The 19450-nt window shown below is 39.4% G+C and overlaps 1 protein-coding gene across 2 annotated transcripts in view; it reads left to right on the top strand.

The window, feature by feature from the left end:
• The window catches only part of JAK2 (Janus kinase 2), a 283942-nt gene that overhangs the window by 245871 nt on the left and 18621 nt on the right, over nt 1-19450 (top strand). For both annotated transcript variants that reach the window (XM_030193799.1, XM_030193800.1), the window contains 3 exons: nt 297-421; nt 4034-4206; nt 12407-12524. In XM_030193799.1, the coding sequence (XP_030049659.1) occupies nt 297-421; nt 4034-4206; nt 12407-12524 (416 nt within the window). The remainder of the gene's footprint in view (nt 1-296; nt 422-4033; nt 4207-12406; nt 12525-19450) is intronic.

Below are 19450 nucleotides of genomic sequence, written 5' to 3'. Positions count from 1 at the left end.
ATGTTTGGCACCGGATTTTTGGATGTTTTTTTGAAAAACCTCCAAAATCAGATTTGGATGTCATTTTGAAAATGCTCCTCATTGTCTTAGCCACAGTAGTGTCTTCATATAGTACACTGCTTATTCCCAAAACTGTGAATAAGTTGCTAATCATTCGAGGCAGTAGCAAAATTATATTACCTATGCGACATAAAATAGTTTCCCCTACCATCCATGAATTTCAGTACTTAGTTGTTTGTATTTCATAATTATGTAATTCTAAAATGCCAAAAGCTAAACTTTCCTGCCCTTTTTAGGTCGTCGAAATCTGCGCTTAGTTATGGAATATTTACCATATGGAAGTTTACGGGATTATCTGCAGAAGCATAAGGAGAGACTGGATCATAAGAAACTTTTGCAGTATTCATCTCAGATATGCAAGGTAACATATTTAACTCATTTACTGATCATAGATCTCCTGCCATGGGGTGAATTAATATGGTTGGAATGTTGCATTGATAAATTCTGCAGGGTGTGAAAGGGCAATTATTGTAAACATTCTTTAACAAGCAGCCATAATAAGTCACACTGATAGGTCAAAAGACCTCTGTCACACTTGGAGTTGGGAGAATTTTGTATACCTTTCCTAGACATCGTTAAGGGTGCATAAAGGGGTTTCTGTATGTCACTGAAGTATTGTTTAGGTGTCATCAAAGGAAGAGGCAAATTTGTCACTGGGACTGCTCCTGTGACCATTTTAGGGCCTGATATTTGAAGAACTTATGCAACTAACTTTGGGAGTTATACTCTTGAATTGGTCTCTGAAAATGTACTATAAGGGGTGAATACCTAAATTTATACACAGAATTTCACTAAACTCCTAAATTTAGAAGCTAAAAAGGTGGTTGGCAACAGGGGAAGATTTAGGGTAGGGAAAACGTTATGAGCTTAGTACTGATTTTCAGCACTAGGCTCAAATTAGGCAAATGAATAGCAGGGCTGAATTTGTATGCATAACATTTAAGTTCCTAAATTAAGATACATTTTCAGCTGAAATCTTAGTTCCAAAGTTTAACTGAAAATAAGGCACAAATTTAAGAGCTGAGCTTTTTTTTTTCTTTTCTTTTCTTTTTAATATCGGGCCCTAATATTTTTCAAGAAAAAGAACCATTGAAGTGGAGGAATGAAAAAACCTTATGGAGTCTGTTAAGGCAGTCACAGTAAGGTAAAGCAGATGAGTCTTCCAACACTTACAAATGGTGGATTCTCAAGGATGTAGTTTATTAAGCAAAAGGACCTAACACAAGACCTTATTAAGGCTTAAGAAAGCCTGCTTTAGGGGTCTTTTGCAGACAAGATCTAATTAAGTGTACTTCTTTAATGTTAAAACACAAGGAATGGGATTTGTTTGGGACTGTGGACCAACTTTTGTTAGATAAACTGGCTGCGTTTAGAGTGAAAAATAACGGTGAAACCTATTTATTCCATAAAATGTGTTTGATGGTATGTAAATGTATTCTACAATATTGGGTGTTATTAGAACCCCTAACATATTGGCATTGGAGGAATCTGTTGCATCTGTTGGCAACAAAGGAGGCTAGAGATGCTAGGGGCTCACTCAAACGCAAAAAGCAATTTTTGCTGGTGTGGGATTCTTACTTGCCCACGAGGATGTAACCTGTTACTTAATACCAAAAAGAAGGCATAGCTTATTTCTTAGTGCCAACAGCTAATTGTCACAGGAGGCTAAGATTGTGAACAGTATATTTGCTGTTATCACAGAAGCAGGGCTAGTTTAACCATTAGGCAGACTATTCAGTCATCTACAGTGATTCTGGGGGCTGACAAAGAGCAGCTTCAACTAAAGCAAAACAGTGTTCTGACAGCCACTCAAATAACTATCAGTGCATATTTTTACCTGCAGGAAGGGTGGGCAATTTTTAAATAGTTCCTGTACCTGGATAAATGGCTTTTGAAAATTGCCCCTCATTTTATGTGTGTATATAAAAGAAATTTCATAATCTCTTATTTGTTCTGTTTGTCTTGATTGTCTTTGATAGATTGTAAGCTCTATATAGCAGAGACTGTCTTATATGTTTGTATACAGCACTGCATAGGTCTAGTTGCTCTACAGAAATGATAATAGTGCTAGTTTAAATAGATAATGTGTATGTGTATTATATGATTATTCCTGACAGTTGATATGGAACTGAAAACAATTAACCCATTAGCGCCCAATGTTCCCATAATAATGGCTTATTATGGGAACATTGGGCACTAATGGGTTAATGACAAAAGATTTCATTATTCAATAAGGAGGGTAGACCTTCAGAATTCAGGATCACTTATATTGTCATCATGACCCAGATTGAGCTCACACTTTAATGAACCGGTCACAAAAATGTAACACTTCAATAACAGCTTCTCAATCCATGTCAGTCTTACCCTCCTTCACTGTCCCAAATAATTATGTGATCATTTAAAGCTTCAAAAAGTGTTCAAAATATGTTTCAAAATTCACTACAAAACGTAATGCTCTCAAAGATAGTAAAATTCAATCCTTGTGCAACGATGCCTACAATCTGCTGAACACCACAAATGTGTATCACTGAAACAAAAATTGCTCATCACTTATCTGTTAAAAACTGATGTGAAAGATCAAATGAGACACCCAGTTTCAATATTCTTCAGGGACAAACAATGAGTCTTTCAAAAGATTTTCAGGATCCCATTAGTTGTGACAGCATCCTAAATGCCAAATCAAGATGGTGGACAGTTTGATGGAGGGTAACACCAATATGGATTGAGAAGCCATTATTGAGGGGTCATGTTTTTGTGACTGGTTTATTAGTTTCATCTCAATCCCTCAGTATTTGTGAATGAAAGCTCATAGCATTAGAATCTGAATTTTGGGTTCCAGTTAACCTAGAAGAAAATAAAGGAGGAATTGCCAGACCAAAAGGTGATGAAGGGATTTCAGCAATTCTAAATGTAATTCTGAGAATAAGTTTGTGAATCCCAAATATAATAGTCAAATATAATATAATAGTCAAAGTCCTGACTTACACCCTGCTGAAATGTTGCGGCAAGACTTGATACAAGCTGAGAGATAATCTAAAGTTACAGCAAATCATTATCTGAAATTACTACTGCTCTAGGAAATGCCAGAGGTTATTGAATGAAGAGTTCGCTTCTCCACACAAGGATATGTGAAGGGCAATTCTATAAATTAGGCACTAATGTTTATGTGCATTAGGTTGAACATATTTAGAATGCTAACATATGTTGGTTTATTATTAATGCTTGATATAGAGTATTAGCTGAGCTGGCAGGTCAAGGTGGTTTACATACATCACAATTAAATAGGAAAAAGAATGCCAAAATTATAATAGGACAGTTGCAGTCATCCAAGGATCAGTAGTGGGTACAGAGGGGAAGGGATGATCTGGGTCACACATTTGTACGTATATGCCAATATTTCTCCTAAACACTGTTCTATAAATATGCACCTATCTTGCATAGCAGAGATTTGCAAGGGGGTGTGCACATGGGTGGGACATAGGCGGAGCTCCCACTTACATGTGTAGCTTACAAAATAAGGTAAGTTACATTCAGTGCTGCTGCATGTAGGCACTTTCATATACACCAGCTCCATCACTGGCATAAGTACAGCCACCTAGATGTTAGGTGCACCAATACCAGCTTATGCTAGTATTCTGTGACAGAACCTAGATGCCTTAGTTCTATTATAGAATAGGCTTCTACTACATGACCTTGAGGTACCTAAATAGAGGCATTCAGTTATAGAGTTTACCCCCTTATTGTTGAGTAAATAATTAAAATATCCTTTTCATCCGAGTTATTTATTCAGTGGTATAATTTTTTTTCTCTTATGATTAGATCCTGTTCTACCACAGTTATGTTCTGAGTATAAAATGTGCTAAAATAGGCTATCCTAGAGGGTTCCCCAGACTTTTGCTCAGCATTCTATGAACGGCATTATTTCACAAACTTTCTTTAATTCAGCTTTTTTCATTTCTTGATTTTTTTTCAGGGTATGGAATATCTTACAGTTAAGAGATACATTCACAGGGATTTAGCAACCAGAAATATTTTAGTTGAGAACGAGAACAGAGTGAAAATTGGTGACTTTGGTTTAACAAAAGTATTGCCGCAAGATAAAGAATACTACAAAGTAAAGGAACCTGGTGAAAGTCCTATATTCTGGTAAGTTATGCTTTTTCCATACAAGGACAGTTCATGTTTTCTGCCTCTGCTCCTTGATAATATTCTGCTGAGAAAGCATATAAGAACATAAACATTGCTATACTGGAACAGACCAAAGGTCCATCAAGCCTAGTATCCTGTTTCCAGCAGAGACCAATCCAGATCAGAATCCACCAAGCCTAGTATCCTGTATCCAGCAGAGACCAATCCAGATCAGAAGTACCTGACAAGATCCCCAAAAGAGTAAAACGGATAATTTGTTTTAGTATCCTACAACATTTTAAAGCCTAATTTAATTCTCTCTCTCTCTCCTGGGGATCTCAGTATAGTAGCTTAATGACAACTTTCTTTGAATGTATAGACACTTATAACCATTGATATCTAACTTGGAAAAGCTTTTCACAGAAATAATAGAAGGTGATGCTGGTGAGTTTCTAGCACTTGTTACCTATTTGCCCTATACAGCTCTACCATAATGTAGTTTTGAATGCGCATCCAAAGTTTTTTCCATTTTACAATCTAATACCCATATCTAGAGGTTTTGTCCTTTTTTGTTTGTTTGGTTTTTTGTTTTGTTTTGTTTTAGCAGGTTTAAATTTTTAAGTGGTGAATATGAATAGTTCCCATGTGGATGCTTGATGCTATCTTGTCTATCAGTTTGATTGTGTTCAGTTTTGGAGGCCATATCTTGTTAAGGATGTAAAAAGAATTGAAGCGGTGCAAAGAAAAGCTACGAGAATGGTATGGGATTTGCGTTACAAGACGTATGAGGAGAGACTTGCTGAACTAAACATGTATACTCTGGAGGAAAGGAGAAACAGGGGTGATATGATACAGACGTTCAAATATTTGAAAGGTATTAATCCGCAAACGAACCTTTTCCAGAGATGGGAAGATGGTAGAATGAGAGGACATGAAATGAGATTGAAGGGGGGCAGACTCAAGAAAAATGTCAGGAAGTATTTTTTCACGGAGAGAGTAGTGGATGCTTGGAATGCCCTCCCGCGGGAGGTGGTGGAAATGAAAACGGTAACGGAATTCAAACATGCGTGGGATAAGCATAAAGGAATCCTGTGCCGAAGGAATGGATCCTCAGGAGCTTAGTCAAGATCGGGAGGCGGGGCTGGTGGTTGGGAGGCGGGGATAGTGCTGGGCAGACTTATACGGTCTGTGCCAGAGCCGGTGGTGGGAAGCGGGACTGGTGGTTGGGAGGCAGGGATAGTGCTGGACAGACTTGTACATAATAGAATGTTAATTTGCCCTAGTACGCTCTTTGCTGTCTATACCTGCCAAAGTGTTGGAGATTGGAGAGGGTTTGGCAGAGGTCTTCGGATGAGACTTCTAGACTTGTATGGCAGGCACAGATTAGAGAGCATAAAAACTGGTAAGAGAAAAGTTTATGTCACTCAAAATTGATAACATGGAGTCACAGTCCTTCTAAGGAACTTCTATTTAACCCTTGGATGTGACCTTGGGTAAGGGATTTCAGGCAGAAGATTTTGCTGACTTTTTTTTTTTCAACAAAAAGATCATGAAAATCCAAGAGTGTACGAGGAGGGACATCGTTCTGTTCACTTATAGTCTATCCAGGATTAGAGAATAGCGGAGAAATTTATTACTTGGTAATACTTGCTGTTTGATAAACTGTTGAATTTCTTCTTATTAGTCTCCCTTAAAATGGTTAAGATGTTGATCAACACATTTTAAGGGCTACTGCCCACTGGATTCTTTCCTGGCTCAGTTGTTAGGGATATGTTAGACTCTGTGTATCTTTTGGGTAACTTGGTTTATTAGGCAGAAGGTAGTTTTCCTGTTAATGGGTCAGATGATAGTATAAGTAGGAGTAGAGATGTAACCTAGTGGTTAGAGAAACAGGAACCAGAGAAATCAAGGTTCAAATCCCAAAGAAGCTTCTTGCAGCCTCTGGCAAGTCACATCACTCTCCATTGCCTCGGGTACAAACTTAAGAGTCTGTTTACTTTGTTGTGTTTTAATCATGCTGCTGTTTGGGATTTTGCCAAGTACTTGTGACGTGGATTGGCCTGTTGGAAGCAGGACACTGGACTAGATGGACTATTGGTCTGACCCACTTTGGTTGTTCTTATAGTTTTGACCTGTTTATTGAAAGGAAATATTGAATGAAAGCTATGTGCAAATTATCATCTAGTAGCAAGTCTGCCAGTACTTACTAAGCTGCAGAAAAATCTACAGTGTGAGCTGCTTGATATCTCGATTACGGTTTTGTAGTTACATAAGTATTGCCATACTGGGACAGACCGACGGTCCATCGAGCTCAGCATCCTGTTTCCAACAGTGGCCAATCCAGGTCACAAGTACCTGGCAAGATTCTGAAACAGTGCATTGTATTTTATGCTGCTTATTTTTTTTTTGTTGTTGTATGAAGATGGTGTTGGCTGCTTTATTACCTAAAAGAAGGGATATTTGTAGATGGGGGTAGGCAGTCCTTTGTTATGCAGCTGGATCTTTCTGCAGTATTCAGTCTAGTACAGTGATGGGCAACCTTTTGAGCTTGGTGTGTCAAAATTCGCCAAAAAACCGAGCATAACTCGGGTGGTGTGTCACTTCGAGAAAAAAACCATAATTTCGCGATATTTATAGTTTAAATAACAAAAATGTATAATTGTAATATAAAACTGTATTTAATAAACCAAAAACTAATTATTTAACTTACCTACTTAGTGACTTCTTTGTTCATCTGTCAGTCGGTTTCTTTTGTTGGTCTTGATATTATTTAACTTGTGTGGGGTGCCATGAACTAAGATAAGTGAGGGGGAGGAGGAATTCTTTAACTAATCTGCCTATTAGTGACTTTTTTGTTGCTGAATTTCATTGGCTAAATCTTCAATTGAAGGTTGGTATTTGTACACTTCAAGCCCAAGCAAGCGCTACTAACTTCATCTGTCAATCTGTTTCTTTGTTGGTTTTGATATTATTTAACGCTGAGAATAAGGTTTCACAAAAGTACGTAGAGGGAAAAATTGTGAGTAAAGCCATTGCTATATTTTTCAGGGTGCTAAAAGTGTCTGGTAATCGGATCCAGGCACTCCAAATTTCCTGGTAACTCAGATATTCTCTTAATAATTGCATCTTTATTCTGCATATCGTGAAATAGAACTGGTGCACATCTTAGGAGAGTTTCTTTAATAAATTCTCCTCACTGAGTGCTTTTCCATGCTGAGCTATGGAGTGAGCAATGCTCAAACTTGCAGATGTTAAATTTGTAGAACCTTTTACAAATTTAAGGATGGACTTAGATTGGCTCTTATAAAAGTGTAGCTGCCTGGAAATGTATTCCTTCCGTTCATCCTCACTTTTTTCAAGAGCTGGGAATGATTAGTTTCAAAATGTCTATTTATATTCCACGTTCTGCTTACTACCGTTTCAGTACATAGAACGCAAAATGATTTGCCATTTTTTTCTATAATGCCATACATCTCGGTCCATGTCTCTTGAAAGGGTCGGCTACTGCTACTACCACTTCCTTTACTTAACCTTGGTTTTTTATTTTTTGAGTTCTCCATCAGGGGGGCAGAGACAGAAGATAGAATTATAGATAGCCTGTTAGCCCTAACTAGCCTAACTGACCACCTTATGTAAATTAAATTGGCTGCCGCTATTTCTAATGGCGGGAAACGGCACCCATAGCACATGCCCTCGCCTCTCCCAGCCTCCCCCTCACCTATCTCAGTAATGGTGGTCAATTACAAATCCACGACACCCCAGAACAGTAGATTGGATGATGGTTGCTGGTAATGGTGATCACAGGGCCCTCAGAGATGCGTCCCCCACGGCATTCCGCTGCTCTCTGCTCCGCCGGCCGGAAGTGAGGAGCCGGGGCAGAGGGAGCAGCAGGGAGGGAGCCAATAGGAGCGCACACGGCACACCCCCAGCGGGTAAACATGCACCGGGTGATTTCGCCGGGGGGGGGGAGGTCGCGCTGCACCGGGGGGAGGGGGGGGCGCATCGGCGATCCGCCCCGGGTGTCAGCAAGGAACTCCGCTGCTTCTCTGTATGCGGCCACATGCGGCCGCGTGTCACTGAAAATGGCTACGCGTGTCAGTACTGACACGCGTGTCATAGGTTCGCCATCAGGGGTCTAGTAGTTCATGGCATTGTATTGTCTTGACTGAATGCTCAAGCTACAGGTCTTATTCTGAAATGGTATAGGGGTTGGCATATGGTTCAGTGATTCCTTGTATAGCCTATTTAATTTGTATTGAAGTTTTTTAGTATCTGTTTTGAAAACGTTTGGAATATTATGTTACTCATATGCTGATCTAATAAAAGGTCCAGTGAACCAAACTCCAGATGACAATACAGTCATCTGCTGGCTCCCAAAATCAAACCTTGTTCTGATATTCACCCAGTTTTCTGAATGTCATTGAACCAGCCTCATAGAAAGTCTCTTAACAACTCTTTGTGTAAGACGGTGAACCTCAGTCGCTCAGCATATATGCTGATGACATTTTATTCATTTTTCCTCCAGAGAGTACTGTACAAGAAATGAGAGGATGGGGAACAGTGTCACCCTCTGATCACCATGCATATCTCCCTGTCCCCCATCTCAGCCCTCTCTGTTTCTCACCTAGCCCACCCCTCCCTCATCCTTTCAGACCATCACTGAAATACTTTGATGTTTCACTTATATATGCTGTTACTTATCAAAATTTGCTTATTTCTGATCTGACGAAGAAGGGCTACCTTTGAAAACTAATCAAAAAATGTATTAAGTTAGTCCAATAAAAAAGGTATCATCTTATTTTCTTTTCTATGTTTTATTTTATTCTATTGACTGTTTTTAGAAGTGAACTAACACGGCTACCACATCTCTGTTCACTGTTGAGGAAGCCTGAGGCTTGAACATGAGGTGACTGTCAATTAATACACCCAATACCCTAAGCATAGTGTCTAGAGGGTAGGATGCATGGTCAGTGGTTTATATACAGTACAGTTGAAGGGGTTGGTTACCACGAGAATTTAGTGTTTTCTGTGTTTAACTTAAATTTAAATTCAGAAGCCTAGGATTCCAACAGTTCAAGACCAAGCCTAATTTTAGGGACAGTTTATGGAAGACCAACTTTGAAAGGGATATAGATTGCGACATCCATATAAAGTGCAGAACCCCTCAGCCTCCAGTCTATGGAGCCATCATAACATTGAACAGGATTGGAGATAGCAGCGAGCCCTGTGGCACCCTGTAGTCGGGAGACCATGATGGTGAGAGAGAATCTGACAACTTCACCTGATATGATCTAGATATTAGGAAGCCGCAGAACCATTGATGAACCTTCCCACACAGTCCGAATTTGTCCAACAGGCCTAAAAGCAACTCATGATTGATGTCAAAGGCACTTGACAGATCAAATTGTATCACTAAAAACTTAAAGCCTAGACTGATTGCTTTCTTAAAATCAGATACCATGGTGGTCAAGACTGTCTTGGTACTATAACAAGGCTTAAAGCCTGACTGGGATTTATGCAAGAGGGAGAAAGAGGAAAGGTGATTCATAAGTTGAGTACCAACTATTCCCTCCATTACTTTAGTCAACAATTGGATAGAAGTGACAGGCCTATAATTAATAATGTCTCCCAATGAAGCTGAGGTGCTCATATTCTGCTGAGGAAAAGTACCCTGAGTCAGCATAAATGAGATATGAGTTTGAAGAAGGTCAATGAATCCTGTCGGTGCAGTTTTTAATAAATAACTCAAGCAAGCATCCAGAAGGTAATGTGTGAGAGAATACTTTTTGAGAAAAGATTTGACAGTCTCATAAGTGAGTAGCAGAAAATACGACCATAACTGGTCAGATGCAATACCAGCATTCGGACTAGGCTGCTAGATGCAAGATAATGCTAGTGGCCTTAAGTTGCAGTACAGCCCCTGTAATTTTGGTTGCTTTTTGTTCGAAGTACATTGGTAATTGATTAGCAGAGGGAGAGGCTACAGTTACTGATGTTAAGTTTAAGAAGGCTAAAGAGCTTATGGGTATTTAAATGGTTGCAACTAATTTGCTCTTTATAGTAGAGGGTTTTAGTTTCTACAGTCTTTTTCTTATAATCCCCGATATCCTTCTTCCAAAGTATTTTATTCTCATCAGATTTATATCTGGATCACTGTCTCTCTAGTTTTCTATACTGCCTCTTCAGGAGAATATCTTGCTTGTACCAGGGTGACACCCTGTGGGTGAGTTTGGGCAAAACTTTGATGGGAGCCATACTATTCAGGGTAAAACTATATAACTCATCCCATTTACACAAGAAATCCTTGCTGTCTGTGTCTGGAAGCTGTGGACTATCAAAGATTCCAGACCAGAATTTTAAAGAGTGAACTCCAGAGTCTTATGATCTGACCAAGGGACATGGCACCAGGATGGGTCACCCAGGTAGAAATTCTCCATATGCATAGTTCTGTAAGCCAGCAGATCCAGCATATGACCCCTAATGTTGGAAGATTGGGAACGTGGCAGAAGGAATCTTCAGAAGGCGAAAAAATCAAGTAAGCTGTTTGTCTTAACAATCCTAGGGTTATCAAGATGCAAATTATCACCTATTAATAAAACATTAGCAAACTTTACACAGATATTTGAGAGAAATTCAGTAAAACAGCTTTCCAAGGCAGACCAGCTTCCTGGAGGGCAAAAGAAGAGAGCAAGGCATATGGGCTCCAGCAATGCAGGATCACTTCATTTGCAGGCAATAATCTCGAGATCTGAAGAGTTCATTGGGACAATAAGCCGCATTGAGCCTGCCATGAGTGGGAAAGCGCGGGGTACAAATGTAACAAAAACAAAACAATAGTTCTACTTTGAAGAAGGCCTTATAAATGATGGCTCTAGTTTAATGAAGGACCTTGTAATCCGGGGAACATAAGGCATTGAGTAAAGGATCCTCCATTGATCAAAGCCACATTTCAGAGACCAGCAACAACCCAAATTGCTTCTCCACCAACCATTCCCTAATAACATCAGTTTTATTGGCCACTGACTTAGCATTTACATACTCAATTAAAATAGGAAGGTAGGAGGTGGATACTGAACTGATTAAATGGAGTCTGGACAAGAAGGTTCTTTGCCTCGCATAAGGATGAGAAAACCTTGACTGGAACAAGGTTATACTGGCAGGGAGTGAGTGATTAATCCTACGAGAGATTATAATAGGGATCGAACATGGAACCTCCTGTTCACTTGACGCAGTATGGTAAAAGTCACACTTACAGGTTGTCCAGAGCACATGAAGGACAGAGGAGCTGCCCTACAACGAGGCAGGAGAAAAACTTTGAACATCTGTGTCATCTCTCCTGTTTCTCTTCTCTTCTAGGGGATGCATAATAGGGTCTTCAACTCACACCATTTTGGTTGTCTTCCACTGGACTGTCTCTAGCGTATCACTACCCTTTCTCAGATATAGTCTTCAAAATTGAGTAGTATTCTAAGTGAGATCTGTACAACAATTTGTATTGGAGCATTATCTTTTTTTTTTTCTGCCAGTTTGGCCTCTCATAATACAGTCCAGCATCCCTCTAACTCTAACCACTGCCTTGTTTTGCTTTTCTGCTACCCTGAGATATCAGACACTATCTTCCCAAGGTGCACAATAGCCTCACTCCCGCCAATCACATCGCCATTGTATTTCTATACCCCAAATTCACGACAGCACTTCTTTGTATTTACAGTGATGTGAAAAGTTTGTAGCCCTCCTGATTATCATTCTGAATGGCTTCTGATCTTTAGACAGAGTGTAATGTTAGACAAAGGGGACCTGAGTAAACACATAACACAGTTATGTACTTGGCACTTCCTGCTGTGCTCCATCTACTTTCCTCTCATTGTTGGCCCCATGTGACTCCTCCTTTGAGCTATGTGCTGCTGCTGCTGCTGCTGCTGCTGCCTACTGGAGGAAACTAACCTGTGAAAGGAAATAGGCAGTTGAAGGCAAGTGAAAGAAGGTAAGCAGGCCAGAGCAGTATCGTATTGAAAGGGAAAAAACAACCTGAGCAGCATTGAGAAGAAGTCTGAAGGGTTGATGCACTGATGATAAGTGGCAGAGGTCATGGGCAGTGTGCCGTGATTCCAGGCTAACAGGCAAATTGTGCCACAGTGTAGTGACAGAATAGTAGCAAACTGGGGTCCTCTCATTGTTTATTAATGCCTGCTAATTCTGGATGTCTTTTTTGTTGTAGGTATGCACCAGAATCATTGACTGAGAGCAAGTTTTCTGTTGCATCAGACGTGTGGAGTTTTGGAGTGGTCCTTTATGAGCTCTTCACTTACTCTGAGAAAAGCAAGAGCCCACCATCGGTCAGTTCATCATTCTGTCTTGTTTTGTTTATGTACAGTAAAAGAGGAAAAGATTTTAAAATGTATTTTAGACTGAAATTTTTTTTGTTACATTTGTACCCCGCGCTTTCCCACTCATGGCAGGCTCAATGCGGCTTACATGGGGCAATGGAGGTTTAAGTGACTTGCCCAGAGTCACAAGGAGCTGCCTGTGCCTGAAGTGGGAATTGAACTCAGTTCCCCAGGACCAAAGTCCACCACCCTAACCACTAGGCCACTGTTAAAGCACTCCTTTATGCTAAAAATCTATATATTAACTTTATGCTCTTGCTATTTTAAGCTTCCAAAAGGTAACTGTGCATCTTGTCTCCAGCTGAGTATATCATAGTAAAATATTTGAAGGAAATATTGGAGAAAGTTTATTGAGCTATATAATATATGTAATGTATGTATATAATGTATGACCTGGAGGTTTGCCAAAACAAAATAAGAGTTCATCAAAATGCAATCAGCTGTCAAGAATGCCATTGAAAAAGCTTTGACTCTTTGAATATTTTTTTAACTGGGAAGGGGTTATGTTACAGCATGACATGTCATTAGCATAATTCACTCTTTATTTGAAGTGGTAGTTAAGTGACAGTAAATCTTCCAAATGAGAACTATTTGTTTCATACTTGTGTTGGATGTGTGTGTGTGAGAAGGAAAATCATATTGTAGGTCAGGAGTTGGAAGAGGATAAGATGACTGTCAGTGAAAAGAGTAACAAATGGAAAGGAAAAGAAGATGGTGTGGAGGGAAGTTGGGTAAGACAAAGACAATGGGTACAGTTTAATTTGGATACTTACATTCCACTTAACTAGATACGTTTCAAGGTGGATTAAAGTAGGCGATACAAATTATCATTAGAAAACAAAACATTCAAATTAAAACATTACATAATAAAGCATAATCCCTCCCTTATATTAGCAACAATCATAATAAACAGAGAACATCAAATCATTTTAAAATTGAATCTTGGGCTTTCCAGAAATATTTAAGAAGAAGCCAAGATGAAGAGGTGAGGATCATTACCTGAATTTCACATGGTATACCTATTGTTTTATTGCATCCTCTGTTTAGAAAACAGTAGAACCAAGTGCTCTGTGGTCAGACTATATTTGCATGACCTCAAAAATAAGCACATTTTACACTATAGCATCTAAATCTCTTTTAGAGAAAGAGTAATTATTGTATGAAAATGGCCATTCAGTAATCGAAAGTGCAGTGGAATTTCTAGTATACTTATAGGTAGCTGCGTCAGGGAACACTTCCAGCCCTTTTCCATTATTCTAGCACAGCTAAGTGATAGTCATCTAATTATAAAGGCATATATTGTGGCTAAGTGAAGTTTCTCAAGAACCTACCTCTATTGCAGCTATGGAGAAACAAGGATTCCTTCAAGGATTGTCCTGATGAGATAAGTGACTATTTTTCAGGTCTTTCTATTGAAAGAGTTTTTGGGGATTTTGAGTTTAAATACTTTTGTGGGACATTAGAATGGAAACTGGGTAAATTGCTTCATGTGTCAGTTGGCTGAGTTTTACAGCACTTTGTATAAGTTTTCCTGGGAGTTGTTTTGTTTTTTTTAAGTGTTGGGATCATTTGAAGTGTTGGGATTTGAATGCTGAGGATCCTTTGTCCTCCATTTTTTGGTTAAAGTTTATAGCTGATTGAGATGGCTGTGTTTTAAGCAGATATCCACTTTAACAGGTCCAGATCAACTCCCCACTTTAACCACACATGTATATCAAAAGACTTTCAAAATTAACATCTCTTGCCTCAGTAGTGCATAATTGTCCCACAATAACTTTTAGGGCAATCCCCACAGCACTAACTTCTTCATCGGCTTAATTATTTCTTTTATAAATATATATTAAAGTACTTATCTTTAGAAATATTTGGGACTGGGGGCATTACGCTGTCCGACACGCATGTTTCACCATTAGGCTTTATCAAGAACTTCCCCCATATGCCGTTCTAGCGCCAGCTCAATCAATATATCAAAGGAATCACTCCCATCAAGATGAAGAAGTTAGTGCTGTGGGGATTGCCCTAAAAGTTATTGTGGGACAATTATGCACTACTGAGGCAAGAGATGTTAATTTTGAAAGTCTTTTGATATATATGTGTGGTTAAAGTGGGGAGTTGATCTGGACCTGTTAAAGTGGATATCATCTTGATGAGTGGGTTCCAGTAAAGAAATTTGAAAATACTGCCTGTTAAAGAATGTGTTTTAAGCAGAACATTTTGTTTTTCTGTGATTTATAAAATTACTCCCATTGGGGGAGATTTTATATATAAGGCGCCTAAAAAATCAGCGCTGAAAGCAGTGCCAACTTAAGCGTATTCTGTAATTGGAACCTAGATTACGCTTAGTTGATATTTCAGCACCTAAATCTACGTGCATCAAATGTAGCATAAATCCCAGCATGTAGATGTAGGCGCACTGGGCCATATTCTATAAGTAGACGTGTAAATGTTGGAATGCCCATTCTCCGCCCATAACCACACACCTTTTTGCCTGTGTGTGTTAATTTGGCACACATCGATACAGAATACGCTTAGTGAGTTGTGTGCCTAAATTCTAGTCAGTGGTAAGCTTCATCCAACACAAGGTTTATGTGTGTGAAAGAGGGGTGGTTTTGTTTTGGAAATCATTTCATGCCCTGATATGACAATATTTTGATGCTTAAATATTGAGATCCTAAGGAAGACCTACAACAAAGGCTCCTCCCAGAGCAGTGACTCCAAATGTTGGATCTTGTGCATACCATGACAGTAATGAGTCTCACTCCTATGTCCCCAGTGTATTTGGAATATTTTTTAGTGTCTCAAATTTACTGCTAATGCTCACCATAGTTCTTGCATTTGCCAACAAGAGCTTCCTTCTGGGATTCATAAGATGTAACATGTATCGGCAACCTATCAAGGTATGCTTGAAAATTAATTATAACCAAGCCTGTGACACCCAATACTATGGGAAATATTTCTGTATCTTTCTGCCACATTTCTTGGACTTTGACTCCATTTGTTGGTACTTAAGAATCTTCTTTCTCTCCACACGAGTCACAGAATAATCACTTGGCCCTGACAACTCTATTATCGGTGTCCAGTTTTCTTTCATCCAGCTTTTTATCAGTTGGAATGGGAACGCTCCAAATGGTCATAACCTCTTCATTCTCCATAATTATCTTCAGTTTGTGATCCCAGTGTTTTTCTGGTACAGCAAATTTCCATTGTTTACAAAGTTTCCAGTGGCTGTGATGTATAGTGCTTTTTTTTTGTGCCAGTACAGCATACCGTCACCTTTTTTTTTTTTTTTTTTTTTTTTTTACCTCCCGTTCGCTGTCCCCTTTTCCTCTCACTGCCTGCTTGAGAGTCCAGGCCTGCAATCACCCAGTACAAGCAAGGCCTGGCATCAGCACACTCAGCCTTAGTTTCAGCCTATCCGCTTGTGGCAGGCCCTGTTGGTACCGCCCTGCTGACGCATATGTGTCAGAGAGGGTGGAACTAACAGGAGCTTCCTGTGCACATGGCGTTGGGCGTGAAGGCTTCTCAGCACTGGTGCCAGGACTTGTATTGACTGATTACTGCTGGCCCAGACTCGCAGGTGTAGGCAGTGAGAGAAGAAGGGCAGGGGGTAGAGGAGAATTGCTGGACATGGATGGGAGGGCAGAGGAGAAAGGAGAATCACTGGACATGGATGGGAGGGGAGGACAGGGGGCAGAGGAGAATAGCTAGACATGGATGGGAAAGGACGGCAGGGGAGAGAAGAGAATTACTGGACATTGATGGAGGGGAGAGCAGTGGAGAGAGGAGAATCATAGGACATGGATAGAGAGAAGAGGGCAGGGGAGAGAGGAGAATTGCTGGATATGGATGGAGATGAGGAGAGCAGGGGATATGAATGGAGACGAGGAGAGTAGGGGAGAGAGGACAATTGCTGGACATGAATGGATGGAGGGGAGGGGAGGGCGCAGGGGAGAGGAGAATTGGACATAGATGGATAGAGGAGAGGGCAGGGGAGAGAGGAGATGGATGGAGGGGAGAGCAGGAGAGAGGAGAATTGCTGGACATGGATGGAGGGGAGGGCAGGAGAGAGAGGATAATTGCTGGACATGGATGGAGGGGAGGACAGGAGAGAGAGGAGAATCACTGGACATGGATGGTGGGGAGAGACAGGGAGAAAGGAAAATCGCTGGACATGGATGGGAAAGGACAGCAGGGGGGAGAGGAGAATTGCTGGACATGGATAGGAAAGGACGGCAGGGGGGAGAGGAGAATCACTGAGCATGTATAGGAGGGTATGGAGAGAGGAGACTTGCTGGGCATGGATAGAAAGGAGAGGGCAGGGGAGAGAGAATTGCTGGATATGGATGGAGACAAGACGAGAGCAGGGGAGAGAGGACAATGTTTGTAGATCGATGGAGATGATCTAACCAGGTATGAGACTCGTATAAATCGAACGCTGTGAAGTAGAGTTTGGATGAAGGGGGACAAGATTGAAGTATTGCAGCACAAAATTAGTGCCTATTGTTGCACATATCCTTTCTTCACGAGAGATTGAGATCCCTAATAATTGGTTTTTGTACGCTGATTAGAGGATTTTATGAGTGGACAGTGATGGATTATGACACCTATTGAAACAAATGGACCCATGATGAACTGTTTTGAACTGTGTTAACAAATGGGGTTAGAAGAAGTGGTATGTTATGTTAAAGGACTTGTTATACGAAATCTCACTATGGGGAATGGGATTGTTTGATGTAATAATTGATTTAATAAATGTTTTAAAAAAGAAATTAATTAAATAAATGAATGTATATGTAATTGATGAGTAATTAGCGAGTGTTTAAAGTATTTAATACAGTGCATTAATTACAAATAGAGTATAACTCTTGTATGACGTCTAATATACATTAGAGATGTATTTTTAGAAATTGTTCTCTTGTAAACCTCAGATGAAATTTATGGTGTCCATTACTTGCTGTCCTACCAGCTACTGCCTACTTTAGGCATCCAAACTACTTGAACTTGCCATTTTGTTAGATTATTGCAGTGTTTTTTGTTTTTTTTACAGTGGTTTCCTGCTAATAACTCTTTTTACCGCTTATCTAGAGCACTTCTATGAAGCTCTTACTGGGACCCAAGAAATTAGATCATCTACCTGCCTTGCTGGCACTGCATCATTGTTTGCAAGTTTCTTTTGGGATCAACTTTAAATTTTGGCACATTGTATACTCCATTTGGATAAACCTCTCATTAGGCCGCCTGGAGTTTGCATTCTTCATAAGCTTCTCTTCTTTATACTCTCCTTCTCTTGTGTGCACTTAAATATTTGACATCACTCTACTTTTGCTTTCTTAGCACCATCATTATAGCTCTCCCTTTAAATGAAGCAAAAACACAACCTTGTCAAATTTAAGAAATATTTAAAGACATGATTTTTTAACTAGTCTTTGAGTCAGATGACACGATTAGGGTGGAAGAATTGACAGGGTTTCTGGGCCCCATGCAGGTGTGTTTCTCTTGATATGCTTGTTTTCATTGGTCTGATGTGATTTTTTTTTTAAGGCCTATTTTTATTATTTGGTAAACCACCTTTGATGGGTTTTCTGTGCAAAAGAAGGCCAAGCAAATTTAACAATGCAAAAAATATATCTAATCTAATCCAATATTAGCATTTTTTAAAAATCTTTTATTTATAATTTTTTTATTTTACAAGGATCACTTGCAAAACAGTAAAACAGAGATGATTGTACATTAAAACAATATTAGAAGAAAACAGCATTTCTATATCACATTTTCCCAACAGATTGGACTCAAAGTGGTTTACAATAAAATTATAAAACATATAAGAAATTTATGTCAACGATTTTTAACTCTCGCTTGACTCAATCAGTTTTCAAGAACCTATGGAATAAATGATATGAGCTGCATTTCTTTAATGGCCACCGTTGGTCTTGGTCTTACACAGCGTCTTGGGAGTCCAGATGAATTTAAGCTAAGTGTTATTTATAACGAATTTCCAAGTAAAGGAAAAGCAATAAAAGAAAAGTTTGTAGAGGTGGCTGCCGATGATGAAGCAGCCCAGCCCCTGTGAGCTTTCAAATTGTGTAGCCGGGGGCTTCGTGAGGCGTCACCTCTCGTACTTATAAACTTAAAATATGGTCAGTTGAATTGCCAGTTGATTTTTGACTGCTCCTTTCCATCAATTTATATTGTTGTTTGAACAGAAGTATTTGGAGGGATTTACCTTCACATTATGTTTTAATTATATATGGTTGAACATTTTTCTTTCTTTCTTTTTAATTAATCTAGCTGCCGTGTTCTGTATAAATTGTAATTCTTTTTTAACAGTATCAGCCATTCCCCCATAAAGGGAATTGCAATGATCAAGCTGTGCCAAAATTGTAGCCTGGACAAGAACAGCAAAGAGTTTTTCATGAAAGAAAGAACAGGCAAATCTCGGTTGTTCATTTTTTTTAATGCATTTTAACCACGTTGTTTATTTGTGGTTAAAACATTAGCAAGGAGTCCCAATATGACACACACTTGTGGTTTGAACGTTAGCAAGGAGTCCCAATATGACACCTAAAACTTTTGAAGTCGATTCAGCTGGGAGTAAGTTTGGCTTAAAGCTATAATTGAAGGGAATAAAGAGCTTTGGGGTCTTAACCGTAAGACAGTTTCATCAGGATTTAACTTAAGTAAATAGTTTCTAGACCAGCTTTTTAATTTTTTCAATGCAATTTAATAATTGTGGTGCAAATTATCCATATCAGAACTTAATTCATAAAGGACAAAAATATCTTCTGTGTAAGAATACAGAAACTCTCCCCGACTAGTTTCACTGAGTTTAGTGAGTTCATGCAGATGTTAAACAAAATTGGTGATGGGGACGAACC

The sequence above is a fragment of the Microcaecilia unicolor genome, chromosome 2 (genome assembly GCF_901765095.1).
Source record: "Microcaecilia unicolor chromosome 2, aMicUni1.1, whole genome shotgun sequence".
Classification (NCBI taxonomy): domain Eukaryota; kingdom Metazoa; phylum Chordata; class Amphibia; order Gymnophiona; family Siphonopidae; genus Microcaecilia; species Microcaecilia unicolor.
Note: the sequence above shows the minus strand (reverse complement) of the source record. Positions and strands in the feature narration are given on the sequence as shown.